This window comes from Solea solea, chromosome 2, assembly GCF_958295425.1.
Source record: "Solea solea chromosome 2, fSolSol10.1, whole genome shotgun sequence".
NCBI classification, from domain to species: Eukaryota; Metazoa; Chordata; class Actinopteri; order Pleuronectiformes; family Soleidae; genus Solea; species Solea solea.
The window spans coordinates 11,290,773-11,307,032 of NC_081135.1; the positions used below are offsets into that span (position 1 = coordinate 11,290,773).

General features: G+C 40.1%; 1 protein-coding gene across 5 annotated transcripts in view; it reads left to right on the plus strand.

Annotated features, from left to right (window-relative positions):
• LOC131451792 (potassium voltage-gated channel subfamily H member 8-like) overlaps window positions 1-16,260 on the plus strand; it is a 35,922-nt gene that overhangs the window by 341 nt on the left and 19,321 nt on the right. For all 5 annotated transcript variants that reach the window (XM_058622328.1, XM_058622329.1, XM_058622330.1 and 2 more), the window contains exons 2-6: window positions 2,038-2,305; window positions 14,134-14,367; window positions 14,447-14,578; window positions 15,453-15,598; window positions 15,878-16,136. In XM_058622328.1, the coding sequence (XP_058478311.1) occupies window positions 2,230-2,305; window positions 14,134-14,367; window positions 14,447-14,578; window positions 15,453-15,598; window positions 15,878-16,136 (847 nt within the window). In that variant the 5' untranslated portion in view covers window positions 2,038-2,229. The remainder of the gene's footprint in view (window positions 1-2,037; window positions 2,306-14,133; window positions 14,368-14,446; window positions 14,579-15,452; window positions 15,599-15,877; window positions 16,137-16,260) is intronic.

Below are 16,260 nucleotides of genomic sequence, written 5' to 3' on the forward strand. Positions count from 1 at the left end.
AACAAAACCTTACGTAGCAAACCTGCTGCACTGAACAGAACAGGTAAAGCAATGTAATATGAAAGCAGTAATGGAAAATATCACTGTAGATTTGACAGAATAATGTTACCTGCACCAAACCACACCTACTAAGCAGGTGAACATGTTGTAGGAGGTGAATAAATACTTGATCCTTTCAATTTGACGACTTCATTTGATTCGAAGGATTGACTCATAGTGAATTAGTGATTGTTAAAGGTCCAGTGTGTAACATTTATAGGAGGATTAAAGAAACGGATTATATTACCCATAAGTAGTGTTTGTAGACGTGTATAATTCTTTTAAAATAACAAAAGCAACAACTTTTAAAATAACAACTGTGTATATTTGTATCGGTAGAATGGTGAAAATTGCTCCCCCCACCTTAACCCAATGACTAAACTAAATAATAATAAAAAATAATTTTTTGTATAGAATAATTGTGCCTGACTGTTAAAGAGGCTATTTTACATACATTTGACAACAGGTGTGCAAAAAAAAGAAAAGGAAAGATAAACAATGTACATCATATATTATAATAATAATCTGTCTGACAAAGGATGTAACTGAACTGAAATGGACAGTTTCCACTTCTTATTTTGTAGTTTCATCATATGCATGTCATATCCTGTTGATGGCACTATTTCCCATAATAATACCATTATAGCAAACCTACACTACATTGTACAGGATCAGGACCTCAGTCACAGTCACATGACAGTGTGGTAAGACTTCTCTCCTCCACGTTATAGTTTCTTCCAGACGTTTTTTATCTTGTGCAGCAGCTTCTCCTACGTCTTTGTTCAGTCACTGCAGTTCATTCAGCCGGTGACAAATGTCGGCTCAGCTTTAATCTGCAGGCGGATTTTGCTTTGCTCTTACTGTACCTATACCAAGCCTGAAATGCTGTTACACAAGCTTGAATTCCCCTCAAAAACCCACTTAAATGATCCCTTACTTTGTGAATGACTGTGGATGGAGTGCACAGATCATTACCCTCATAGTTGTGTATATATTAAAAATGCATTACTGTCAGATATTCTTCCCTTTTAATTAAAAAGAATTCAATTCAAAAGGTTGCCAGAAGTAACCATACTAATCAATATACTTAAATTTTGTGACATATGTTTATTTATGTCTATATTTGGCAAATCAAATGTACTGTAAAGTAAGAATGCTTTCACAAATATAAATCCCAATTGTTTATTTTAGTTTTTTTATCAATGTATAATTGTGTAAAGTGAAATAACGGAAGAAAAATCTCACAATATCAATAATAATGCACTTTATTTATGTCAGTCTTCACAAACTCAAAGTCGCTTACATTAAAAGCACAAGAATGAGTAAAATACTAGTAATGAGAAAAGGAAGAAGCACTTTTTTACAAAGCATCCAAAGAAGACCGAATTTATTAGTTTTCCATAACTTAAGAAGTTATGGGTTGTAAATTAATAAATGGAATTTCTGCTTTATGGCTTTCCTAGCAGCCACACTCAGTATCCCAAATGCGTGTTTTATTTTAGGTGATGAATGCAGTCCAAAAATGAGAGTGAATCCCATTTTAATGCATCCCAAATCCCAAATGTCTTACAACAAAACAACAAAAAACAGGTGATAATGTATATAACGTTACGTAATAATATAAAATATTCAAACATTTCTACATGGATGACAGACACATGACAGACACTGCGGGAAACATATGAATTAATCGGCAACACCCAAAATAAAGACACTTTACCTCTTTGAAGGGGCATTGATTCGGTCATTCATTCATCAGGGCATCAAAGGCTGAGCGGTGAGGAGAGAGAAGGAGAATATCAAAGAGATGGACTGGCAAAGTGAAAAAAAGGAAAGAGAGAATAAATGTTTGAATAGAGTGAGAGAAAGAGGAGGAGGAGGGGGAGAGAGGTCGCGCTGCATCCGTGCGTAAATGTGAGCATCCTCTCACTGTTCCTCTCTCCTCCATAACCTCCTCCAGCCTCAAGTGGCTGCTCTCTCCTACTCTTCTCCCCGCAGATCACCTGCTCGGTGGTCGGTACTCACTCACGGACCCTGGAGTCCCAGAGGGGGTCTCGGCTCGGCGCCCTCCTCCAGGGTTTAGGAGGAGCGCCGGGAATCTCGCCCAGGTTCCTGCCGGGCTTCGTGTCCTCCGCCGGGGAGAGCCATGGCTCCGAGCGCCGGGAGAGACGCGGCTCGACGCGCTCTCGGATGCCGGTGATGCGGGGACTGATTGCGCCACAAAACACCTTCCTGGACACCATCGCCACTCGTTTCGACGGGACCCGTAAGTTAATTTAATTTTCATGTGCGTTTTCTTTCTTCACACTAAATGTTGTTTGCTCTGAAATGTTCGAGCTTTTTACATTTAAACTGTGGCAAAGTCTTAATCCTGCAGAGTTGGATGAGGATTAGGATGAGGACATTCATAAAACATAATCTGATGCACAAATGTGAAGTCAACAAAGTCATTATTTATTTATTAATTTACATACAGACAAACCACTTTTGGGCCAAATAAAAAAAAACAAAAACAAAATACATGCAAACTTATTTTTGAGCAAAATCCTGCTTTTACCCAAAAACAGATTGTGATTTCCTGACTATGTCAATGGTGTTAAGACGTTGACTCACCATTAATTAATGCAGTCAGCATAATAATTACCATTGACAGGCTTTGATTTGCAGCAGAACCATCAGGCTGTATTCAAAGGGTTAATTCCAGACATCTTTATGTCTGTTCTCCTGCACAGTCACTTAAAGGTAGGGTGGGAGATCATTTTCTGGAGCATTTTTTTTTTACTGTATTGCTTAAAATCCTCTTCACAACGTGATTGTAACCAACTAATGAATGCAATGTCACAAAAATGAAAAATGTCAGTCAGCTGTGGAATGGACAGGCCTGTAAAACATAACATCTAATCATATTGAGCAGCAATTTGCCATCTGTGTTGAAGATTAACAGTGATAATAAAATGTAAAAAAAAAAAAGGGAGGAGAAAACAAACCCTTTTTTTTTTTATCACAGACACTATTTTTACTTAAATGGACAATACCAATGACTAGGGTTATGCCAGAAAGTTGCTACAGTTGTCACTAGTCTTTTTTTTTATGCCGTTTAAGGGGACGGATCGTGTGGATGGAGACATTTCCTGAAATGATGCTGTATTTTCTAAAAACTCTTTTGAAAACAAATAGTTTACATTTCGATACATTTCCTGTGTGGACGTGGCCAAATGCCGCCCTTGCTTTTTCATCTAGACAACTGATGTGCTACTTTGGGAAAATGATTATGTCATAGTTCCACCTCTTTCTTGCGCTGGCATTCACTGTCCCTATATTTGTAGTTATTGTGGTCATCATACTCTTGTGTTTGGAGATTGTTTGGCAGTGTTTCCAACTATACTGTCAATGACAACTAACTGAAGCGGAAAAAAAACAAGGGGAGGAAAATACAAAACATATTTTCTCAGACACTATTTTTACTTGAATGAAGAGATGAGTGATTTGGATTTGATATGGTCAGCTGCACTGTACATCCACAGCTCGTTCTTGTCTGTGACTCTGTGTTGACTGTGTGGCTTCTCTCTCTCCCTCTCTGTGTCTTCAGTCAGACTAATTCCCTGCCTGCAGTCAATACAACTAGATGAAGCTCAGTCATGTGGCAGAACAAGCCTTTGCCACATGTGTTGCCAGTCACTTTAAAAAAATAAAAGAAAAAAAGGAAAAGTTGCCGGGGGTCTGAAAAGTCGCTAAATATTGCGACAAAGTCACCAAGTTGGTCATAACTTTTATTATCTTTCTTTATTCCTCTCTCTTTCCCCTGGCTTGGTTTGTTCAGTCTCTGTTTCTGTGATTATACATTGCAATGTGTTCTCTATTTTTGGTGTAGCGTTACAGCACCACCTACAGGCCTGGCATATGTACTACAAACATTTTTAGTCATTTTGGGGGCGTTTCGTGTGGATGGAGTCATTTCCTGAAACAATACCGTGTTCTATCAAAACGACAAAGAAAAAGCTTGTTTGTCCATTTCCATGTGGATTTGGCCTTAATTCAAGATACTTCACACACAGTCAAGGGTGTGGATTAACCTGTTAAATTGGCCCAAGGCAAACACAAAATAATCCCAGTTTGCTAAGTAAGCTAATGTGGAAATGTGATAAAACATATTTATGTAAGAACTCGTAAGTGGGAAATGTCCAACACTCAAACACAGTAGCACAATGACTCCATAGCTGTCAAATTAGGGTAACAATCCTGTCTTTTATGAATTGAATAATAACGGTTGCAACACTATTACAAAACAAACTGGGGTAGACATTTAGTCATATTGTTTTCAGACTCTTACTCGCCTGTTTTCACACAGAATTCATTGCAGAACCAAGCGCCACAGGGAAATCACTCTTAGTCAATTTGCAAACAGTATTTATTAGGATAGTGGAACAGTGTTACATAACACAGTTCTATCAGGCAGGAGTCAGCCAGCAGCACACAGACACTGTAGGCTCCTTCTGTTTCCTTACACACATCTGTGTGTAACAGAAAACATAAAGAACTTCATTAGTGTAGATTGCGGTATAGCATTTCTGTCACTCTACATGTTCAAAGATGCATCGGGAATATTATTTAGTAGTGTCCTCAGGTATGTGATGTTTTTGCGGCGTGTCCCCTAGAGGCACTGCTTTATGAGGTAGAGTTGATTCAATTAGGATTTTTTCGTTATGTCAACAGCGGTCAGAAAGTGGAACAGATTGCACTTCCCCGGATCTGATCAACTTTGTGTATTTGCCCTGCAGCCCCTGCGTACAGGCTGCCAGATGGTTTTCTCCATTAGGCTCTTCAGGGTATACAGAGTACAGTTTACTCAACCTGACTTGAGGAATTCTGACCCTGTAGACCTTATTTTACTTATCATATAACTATGTATCACACAAAAAGGATGTGGTAGGAAGTTAATTGCAATAGGACAGTGTCTACTCTTACTATGCAAACTAAGAATATTAACATCCTTTCTGGTATGTGAAGGCCACCGTAGTTTCCAGATGCTTTGGGAAAGGGTGCCGAAATGGTTAGCTTTAAATGAATTCCTATTTTGGTTTTCATTAGTCAATTAGATATGTGTGTGACTGTGTCTAGAATAAATAAAGAATAAACTAAGAAACACAGTGAATAAATGTTACCATCTTCCCGTACTTCTGGCTTTACCCGTGGTCCAAACACAGTTGGAGAAACCTTTAGAGAGGTCCTTCACTGACCACACAACAGTAAAACTGTATGTGGATGTAGATAGGGGGGGCGCTGTCCTAAATGTGCTGAGATATTAGGGTGCCATGTTCCAGTTTGTGATCTGGCTCACAGGAGAGAAACAGTGCAGGGCGATGTTCATTGTGGTTACGGTGTGTTGTCAGAGCCAGCTGTGCAGAACAGCGTTTTCAACTCAGAAGCTGGGATCTTCCATCTTTTCCATGCAACATTAATGCAACGCAATACCCGCGGAGTCTCTGAGGGATTTCTCGACCCTTTTTTTTTTCTTTCTCTGATATTGGAGTGGAGAGCTTTAGTTTGAGCTCTTTGTAACCCAGAGATGTCTCATTACCCATTTTGTGTGAGATTGTGTTCTGTTGTGGGCATAATGGTCAAATACAGGTCTTTTTGTCCAAATATCAATTGTTATCACCTTTATTCTCCCTTTACATGATGTCATGTAAATTCATGCTGCAGCTAATACCCCATTCCCACTGGTCCAAACCCCTTTTAATCCTGGATTAATTGGGTTTTTGACTAGTGGGAATGTGTTTAATCAGCATTCACTCCTGAGTCAATTGACTCAACATTGCATGCAGGGTTTTTCCCCAGCTTCTGCTTTGATCTGCATAAATGGAAACAGAAGACCAAGGTGAATGTGCTAATTATTGTTTTTATTTGCATTAATTTTTTTTGGGAGGACAAAAATGCAAATTCCAAAAACACTCTTCCTCCATATGCATGTGTGTATATATATGTACATATACTACATATATATGTATGTATGTATGTATATATATATATATATATATATATATATATATATGAATGTATATATATATATATATATATATATATATATGTATGTATATGAATGTATATGTATATATATATATATATATATATATATATATATATATATATACATCTTGGACAGACGGTCGCTTCCTCTCCCTCACTTCCTCCAACAAGTTTTCATTGCCTTGATCTTATAGCTGGTACCTGGCTAGGGGGTGGGTGTGTTTGTAGTGCAGTGAAGCAATTTTGTTTTTCAGGCGAGACCTGAGACCTCCTGATTGTGAGGACTCCAGGTCTGCAAGGCTAGTTTTCTGCCAACAGATGGCAGGGAGAGTGGAGACGGCGCCTAATATCCCCGCAAGAAGACATTTAAACATCACAATGAGCTGTTAAATTAAGGTAAAAATCCTGCTTTAATCTGCTTTAAGGGTTTCATTTCACAATTATCCCAATATGCCTACTACAGCATATTATACTATATACTATACAGGAATTATGATTTAAATGTTATAAATCCTATAGGGATTCAGTTTGTAAACAGCAAAATCTGCTTTACTGGAGGCAAACAAATGCCTTCAGCGTTATTTGTTCATATTGATGATCTTCTGAATATATTGAGTGTAGTAGCCATATAAATGTTATCTTGGTGTTGGGAGCTGATGTGCTATCAATTTGCACCAATTTTTTACAGCTCAGGTGATAATGAGCACATTTTGTTGCTGACTGAGGAGAGAGGCAAACAGTTTTCGACTCTGTGGTAATGATTTTGGTTTCTAAAATATACTCGTCCCTGGGGCCTGCAAGGCTGCACCTTTATTTGGAAAAGGTTTTAAAGTCTTTTAAAATGGCAAATAGGTCACTACAGACTGGATGTTATGCTCTTGTAACAGGAAAAAAAGGAGACAGAGGAGCGAGCATCTTGAGAGCGAGAGAGTTTAGTGTTTTTGTCAGGGGAGTTCTGGCAGACAGCTGTGGGCTGGGAAGTTTTGAAGCTGAGTGAGAACATGCTTTCAGTGAAAGATTAGGAAACACATCCAAAAACCTGTTTTTTTGTTGATTTGCAGTGTTGGCCTCTTAAAAGTAGACAAAACAGTGTGTTACCAGCCTGTTTGTGTGTGTGTGTGTGTAGCAGAGCATTGTGCACGGCGGTGGTGGATGTATTGTGACGGGCTGTCACTGTCTCTGCCATCACTACCAGGGTTTATTGGGGCTGAGTCTCGGTGCTTCTGTGCTTTGGCTTTTACACCTGGCTTGCATCGTGGTTGTGACAGGCATCTCCCACTGCCTCGGGAAGGATTCAGAACAGGAATATGACGCAGAGGAAAAAGGGTGGAAGCAAAATGGTGGAGGACATGAAGCGTTTATTTGCAAAGGGAAATTGGACCTGGGAGTGACGCCACCCTCGATTTCACAAAAACATGGACGCAAAGGTATCTCGGCCTATAGCTATTGTTAACTATTCTTATACCAGTCTGATTCTCACAAATATTTCCTTTAGTATGATACCACACTAACACTTGTGTGTGGTTCATTAACTCTATAGCGCCCTTCATCCATTCTGGGCTCCCGTCACAACGTGGTTGAGTCAGTATTCATAGAAGTTGGCACAAATATTCCTCAATAAAAGTGAAGTGAGCTGACTGCTGAGTGAGGGATATATTGAGGTCAGAGGACTGCTGCACGCCCCGAGTTGCGTCGGTGATGCGAGGGCACTCTTCTTGACTGCATGCATACTGTGAGCAGTCCTAGTTCTTTTTGGAATGTAAATACAGCAGTAACAAAAGAGAAATATGTCATGTTTACATAGATCCGACACGTGATAGCACCAAACCAGGCAGTTGTGATTGTATATGGACACCAAACCGAATGACGATTGGCATATAACAGCCCTCTCGTTCAGAATTAAATTTGTTTCTAAATGGGCTGTACTGGATCAGAGTTTTTGGATTGGCATGTTTATGTAACACATAACTCAATTACTTGTCCAGGTAAACCTAGCTATGCCCCCTGCATTGCTATTCACTCTCCCTCCTCTCAGCCCACTTTCTTGACATTTTTCAAAATCCAGAAGAGGGGTTTTTAGTTACCCTTTAACGGTGTAGTTCTGCCACCGTCTCTAGTTCTTTTAGCATATTATCTTCCGTCTGCTAGTTGCTACTGCAGGAACTTGTCAATTGTCAAATTTTCCCCGTTATGCTAATGAGAGTGTGACCAAAAACCCTTAATGAACAGTAGCTGAGCCTTCAGGGTTACGTGACCGGGACATTTTTAGCCACAGTTAAAAGTGAAGTCGATTAATATCAGTGTCCCTATTATGCATGGAGCTGACCACTATATATGAGCTCAGCTCACCAGGCAGAGTCTATATATCACACATCCAGGTGCATATATGTGACTTTTTTGGGAGGCGGTTGCTGCTGCTGCAACAGGACAGAAGTTTGTGTTTTGTGCTCAGTCTTTTAGTAACATATTTAATATTTGCGTGGTGCAGCATGTTTCTGCAGACAGCTGGAGGAAGATACATCTGTCACATTTGTCTAAGCCTCAAGGGTTTAATCTAGTTTGGAGAGGAAGAGTGAATATAAATGTATTTAATACTTATTTCATTTATTTGTGCAGTTAAAACTTGAATTTAAAGAGGCAGCTTTGGTTTGTTGGTAGAGTGTCTTGGTGGGTTTTAATGCTCATCTAAATGCCATGTGTCCCTGAGCAAGGCACATGACTTTCAGTTGCTCCTGGCAGCATATGTAACATGTGAAATTAGTTTTGATCAAATTGTCTGCAAAATGATTTCTGAGGGATATTTACTGGGCCTCAGAAAACCGCACAGTGTTTATTATGTATGTTATTTCATTATTACATCATCTTTGCCTTCAGGAGCAACGTGGGGTGAAGTGCTGGGAATCAAACCCACAACCTTCCAGTTAAAAGACAACTCGCTCTAGCACTGAGCCACATGAATATAGTCATATTCCAATGTAAATACACTGTCCTGACCATCTCAAAAACAACTACCATCATCAATTACTATAATTTTTTTCTTTTTAAAGAAACTCCTCTTGAAAGCTGCACTGTAATTGTCCTGATATTTCATGCCATATTTCAGCCTTAAATAAAAAGCACTCTTCTTGTTGCATGGAAAAGGGCTCTGTGTTCTTCAATATTCATATATTCCTCTATTCTACTGCTTAATCATTAAAAGTACAAGTCCATTATTCTGGGAGGAGTACTTTGTCAAATCCTATTGTGTGCCGTCACACTTGTCAAAACAACCAGCTGCATCATTTTTATGTATGAAATGGTGGATGGCCTCTTTTCTCCTCTGTGCTTCACGGTGCAGCTGTTACCACGGCCGTTTCTAACACACAAGGTGAAACTGACAACAAGGGTATTATATACAATATTTTTTACGCATGCAGAAAAGGTTGTCATCAGCTGCACTCTGGGTAAATATTCTACTGCCTGATTGACTTGGGGCCCCTGTGGAGTCCATATGGCTCTCTCTCTGGTAAAGGTCCTCGTGTGCGTACTCTGGTTCATAAAGATAACCCAATGGATTTTCTCTACACGGGTCATCTGCATCAGTTTCTTAGTCAAATGTGTTTGATTGTTTAATTTCCCTCACCCTCTCTCTGACTAAAAGAGCTGAAACACTGACTTGTGACCCGGCGCAGTGATACAGGCCAGAAAATAGAGCCAAACTGTTCGATCTGACATACTGTTGGGCAGAGGTTTTATTGTTCAAATGTCTTAACATAGTGATTCTCAATTATTTTCTGTCATGCCCCCCCCCTAGAGGACAGAATTTTTTCATACCCCCCCTGAATTGAAATACTATTGAGAACCTGCTTGGTTAAATGACTTAACAACGTTGCATCCACTCTAAAGCTGCAACTAACGATTATTTTCATAATCAATTAATCTGTCGATTATTTTCACAATTAATCAAGTAATCGTTTGGTCCATAATATTCACATTGAAGAAGCTAAAACAATCAGAAATCTAATTTAACAGGAACTGCCACTGATGTATGACACATCAAAATGTGTACATTAAGTGATTTCAAACAATTACAGTTGTATAAAAAATGTGGCATGTGTCCTTTAAACATCACTACAGGTACAGGTGATAAGCTCTTTTATGGAATTTATGTTCCCCATATACATTATACTGTATAATCAATATGTTACATCATATATCACACCAGCAGAGTGACATCATACACAGCAGGCGCATATGCAGTCATTAAGCCACATTCCATCTGCTAGCTACACAGTCATAAACCTGGCAACACATCCATGCAATATAGCCATCTACTAGATGTCTACTGTATATTTATTTATTCAGGCTATGGATGTGTTGTGGTGCGTTCCATTTGTAGTCGTTTGAGCAACCTCATGTATCCCGAGTTAGGATTCCAAGACGGCTGCCCCCATGCAAACGCTGCTACTTTTACTGTTAATAGCACGTCTTTCCTATTTGTTTCACAGTTAATCAGTCGTACACATAGTACTCTTTTATTTTTTTAACCATAGACATGTTGCTAAGTTGCTTGTGTGTGCAAAATACCATGTACAGGGGCGCATTCCTTGTTATTGACTGGTATTGCTAACCATGGCTAACCTGCTAGCCCGAGATACCCTTGAATTCTCAACTGGAACGCAGTGAACTCGGGGGGGTGATGTCCCTCCCAGTTCCAAGTTGTGATGTAAATGGTATGCACCATTAATACTTTACAGTCTGTAAAGTGTGAGCGGTTTATTTGGTTAATTATTCACCATAGACATGTTGCTACGATGTCAACATTATCAACTGGTATTGCTGTCTGTCTGCCTTTTAATAGCATAACTTTCCGACTGTCAGCTTGACAGGCTTCAAACTTGGCAGGTGACTTACTAAGGGCACCAATGTGTGCAGCGCCGACTTTGATGTAGTTTGGATAAGAAAGGCAAGAAATATAGGTAAGAATCAAACAGGTATATCATTAACAGACATACTTACTCTCTGTTCTCTGTCAGCAACCATTCAAACCAAAAATACTCAAAAAACAAACACAATTGACCGCAGTTGCACATATTGAACGGGTGCTGTACCCATTTGCCATTGAGAATAAATGTCTATATTAAATTAATGTCTTTCCTGCACAGAAAAGTAGTTTATGTCTTGTGTGAGCGGTGTTTTGTGAGAGTGTTTACACTGGATGTACTTTATTTATGCGCAAACATTAAATTTCATTGTCAGCCGTTCATTTTCATGCCGTCTCACTGTCATTACTAATTCATCCAACTCTCACTCTGTCTGTTCCGCCTTTCAGTCATTCGCCTGCCTTGTTCCTTTATTGTGCTCGTTCCTCAAATTGAGTGCTTTGGCCTTCCAGATTCATTTATGTATGAACTTTAACGATCTCGGTGGAATGAGTGTCTCGTCTCCTCTCATACCTAACTCACTTTCATAATGAGTTATTCAAGACCATGCCCATAACTGAGCCTGTCGTAGCATTTTGTCATAGGTCGTGCTTCCAGAACGTCCTGGCAATCTATATTTCCTAACACTCACCAGCCACTTCATTAGGTACACAGGGCAACCAATAAAGTGGGAGCAGCAACACCCGGTGTGGTTTTCTACTGCTGTAGTTCATCTTCTTCAAGGTTTTGACATGTTGTATGTTCAGAGATGGTCTTCTTCAAACCTCAAAACCGTTTTTTAACCATTCTTTAAACTTTGGAGATGGTTGTGTGTCAAAATCCCAGTAGATCAGCAGTTTATGAAACAACCACGCCTCTTTAAAGTCACTTAAACAGTTTTCCTCTTCATTCTGATGCTCAGTTTCAAGTTCAGCAGGTCATCTCAACCATGTCTACATGCCATGACTGGCTGATTAGATATTAGTGTTAACATGCAGTTGAACAGGTGTAACTGATAAAGTGGCTTATATGTTTTGGTTAATCTCTTATTTGCTATAAGAAATACAATTAATTACAATTCCCCCAGCAGAGTAGGATTAAATTAAATTTCATGTTTTCACACTGAGAAAATTGAAAAGTGTTCTTCCTCCTGAAGCCAACCGGAAACAACAATATATCGAATAGCCACTAGGAGGCTACTCTGCGGGTTTATTTTAGACCAGCCTCCCGAAGTAAATGTGTACAAAAACCAAAAAAAGAAAATTAAATATGGTAGACTGTACAGTATTTAAAAGGTGGACGTAGTCGCCACCAGGGACATCAAATCATACTCAGGAAGTGAATCAGAGTGTGATTTGTGCACTGCTTGGTATTGCCTTCATGAATGACAGTGACAGTCAACGCAGAGGTCATAAATGTGTCACATACCATCCATCTCCATGACTTATACTTTGTACCTGCAATGTAACATGGGCAAAGTCACATTGCAGGTATGAAATATAGTCACAGTCTCCGGCTCCATGAGCAGCTAAAAGTGAAAGTCCCAAATTCCCACACTCATATGTGCCGTGCAAGATAATTCATTTGTCTCTATTATGCACGGATAGAGATATTATGACCGCTGCAAATATCCCAAGGCTGTAAAAATAAAGAAATTACTTGAATAATTTAAGTCTGAGCTGCATGGTACGCAAAAATAAGGATACAAGACAAGAACACATTTGGGGAGTTGTTCCCTTCACTAGTACAATACTGTGCATGGAGATGCCAGAAATGTACTGTTTGACTGTCAGAGATTTACAAGGTTGTACCTTTTTCACCCCAATGGTACAGACACACGTCTTCCTTTTACAATGTAAAAAAAGAAGAAATGTTATTTACTGTACATTACCACTTCACTATATATGTATGTTTGCAACTTTACCACATGAATTAGCTTTTAATAATTAACGGTACATGGTAAATAAATGGTCAAATGTAATTATTATGTGGACAATTATTGTTTATTTTCAGTGGGTACATTTCTGTACATTGCCGGCCCAAGGCGTAAGCAAACTAAGTAGCTGCTTGGGGCCCCCTCATGACCAAGGGACCCCGAGTAATGTGTGTGTAATTTATAGTACATTACGTTTGTAGCAATAATACTCAAGCTACTTTTTTAGTTTAATTGTGCTTAAACTAGTACAGTTTGATAAGGTACTTTCACCTATTGGTGAACAAATTCATCATCCATTCATCCTTGCTTCCATTTTATCCTCCACATGAGGGTTGGGGGTTGCTGGTGCCAATCCCAGCTGACATAGGGCGAAAAGTGGGCCACATAGAGACAAGCATCCGTCCACTCTCATACTCACACCTACGGTTAATTTGGAGTGTCCGATTTGCCTCGCGAAAAAAAGGTTGCAACCTTTTTTAAAATACTTTTTTTCCCCCCAGCGACAAACCTTTGTACCCTTTTAGATACACAGCAGTACTTCTATTTTTGAATGTCTAAGGTTTCTCTCTGTAGCCTGATTCAGTACGTGTGATGAATACACTGCTGCTGCTGAAACACTGTAGAGGTCATCAAGGCAAAGAGAGAGAGAAAGCAGCAGGTGGATTAAAGTTTTCCCAGAGGGGATTTCTTTAACATGAAGTATGTGCAAAGTTAAAACAGTTTTATTTTGCTGTCTTTGAATTAACTTTACGTCTTATGTGAAACCGCACATGGTTACACTATTGATGAGGGAAAATCATGTGAAGTGTGAACGTGAGGGTTAAGCAGTAAAGTCATGTATACATATTAATGTGGATGTTACTGGAGTCAAAATGACTGTTGGTTTTTCTGGAAGACCGTCATTTAAAGGAAGCAGTTAAAAAGGATATTTTTCAGCTTGATTTCACACTAATTGGATTAAGTTAAGATGAATTAGGTTTTTGTGTTTATGTGGACACTGGAATGGCTCTCCTTAGTTCCAGCTTTAATGCAAGAGATGTCTTCTGTGTGTGGTCTTCTGACTTCTCCCATATATTTGCCTCTGTGTCCATGTCCCATATCTTTGTGTCCCTGTCTTATGTGTATGTGTCCTTGTCCTTTATGTCTGTGTCCCTGCATCTCTGCACCATGTCCGTTTCCCTGTCTTGCGTTTCTGTGTCTCTGTGTCCCCGCTGTCTGTCCTCTCCTCAGACAGTAACTTCGTCCTGGGGAACGCTCAGGTCCAGTCCGTCTACCCCATCGTCTACTGCTCCGACGGCTTCTGCGAGCTGAGCGGCTTTGCCCGCGGCGAGCTGATGCAGAAGAGCTGCACGTGTCACTTCCTGTACGGCAGCGAGACCAGCGACCGCCTCACCTCGCAGATGCAGAAAGCCCTGGATGAGCGGCGAGAGTTCAAGACCGAGATTGTCCTGTACAAGAAGAGCGGTGAGGCTGATGGTGTCTGTCCCAAAAATATCCTTTGTGGAGTTTTGGGATTTTTCTGATCTCCTGCCTCCTTCCACAGGCTCCAAGTTCTGGTGTCTCTTGGACATTGTGCCCATTAAGAATGAGAAGAGCGAGGTGGTTCTGTTCCTGGTCTCACATAAGGACATCACTGAAAACAAAGACCTGGACCCTGGCAATGAATCAGACACTGGTGAGAGTTGTAGAAATATACACGATTACTGGAGCCGTGATGGTGTCCTCTGTTTGATGTCTTCTTATTTTCCTAATAAATCTAATTTATGACAGTAAAGAAAGTGGACGTTGCCAGGTTGACCTTTATTTTTCTCCAAATGAAGGCACAAAACTTATCTAGGCATGCTTTCACAGATTCAGTAACATACTGTGTACATTTTTCATGGTCTCGATCCACCAAAACGCAGGACTTTATTATTTTTACAAGTGATAGTGATAGATTATCTTATATACTGTATATTATGTGCTGTTGCTGTTTTAGTCTTTGCTTTTCTGCCAGGTAAGGTTTGTAAAAAATCAGTAAGATGCCCAAAGGACATCTAAATTATGAATAAGAACATCATCAGATGCCTGTTTTTGAAATCTTGCATTTTTCAGAGGAATATTTTGCCAATTGATTTCAAATAATAAATGTATATTTCGAGCTGAGGGGTCATAAGTTGCTTGGCATTTATATCTTTACACACACAGAGCTCATAGAGCTGTCGTAACTCACAGTAGCAGACGACAGACGTGAATGTACACTGTGGCTTCAGCAATTTAATGCCTTCATTACCCGCAGGCTGTGAAATGTGTCGTATGGCCTCATCAATTTGGATTGTGGTTGTTTTGGTTTTTTTTGCAGCTGCAAGTAAAAAGCAACAACATTAAGTGAGACGCAAGAGTGGAAAAAAAAACGAAATCACAAACCAGACTGTGGAATAATAGCAACATTAGACCACACGGCTTTGTTTGCTCCAAGAAACTTTCTATTAGTTTGTAGTTTGGGAATCCCACGTTTTACAGGTGCGGTTCCCTCCACGTGTCCTCACAACCTTTTACATGTCTTTTAGATGAGGAGAAGAGCTTGGAGATCCGCCAGATCAGCTGCCCATCGGGCTTCAACGTGGAGCGCCGCCGCAGCCGCGCTGTCCTCTACCAGCTGTCTGGACACCTACAGAAGCAGGACAAGACCAAGAGCAAGCTCAAGATCAACAACGTGAGACATGTGTTTAATTATCATCCGTCCTGCTTGGGGTTTGACCTCATGGACATTCAATGTTTCCATGGTTGACCGTTGTATTTACATAATCCTTATATGTTACAGCAATACATAGCATTCATAACACGCAGCACTCAGCAGAATTCTCTTACCAGTAGTGCTGAAATATTGATGCTGAAGTGAATGAAGTGGAGATCCTTCCAAATGAAGGACTCCCAGTGGTGAATCCACACTATTAATATACATAAAACTGTGTGTGTGTGTTGCCATACCCAGAGTGTCCTCGGAGCCAATGCCAACCCGGTCCCCGAGTACAAGGTGGCAGACATCCAGAAGTCCCGTCTCATCCTCCTCCACTACGGTGCGTTCAAGGCCTGCTGGGATTGGTTGATCTTGCTGGCCACCTTCTACGTAGCCGTGACTGTTCCCTACAATGTCTGCTTCACCACTGTGGAGGTACGAGAGGAGGGCAGCTCCGTGGCACGGAACCCGCCGAGTGTCAGCGATATCCTGGTGGAGATCCTTTTCATCATCGGTAAGGCTGGAACTTTTGAAACTCTTGTCTTTATTCCTTCTTTTAAACGTTTACATCCTTCATCTCTGTTAATATCCTTTTTTAATTTAAGTATGTCTGCATTTTGAAGTCAAACTGGTAATAG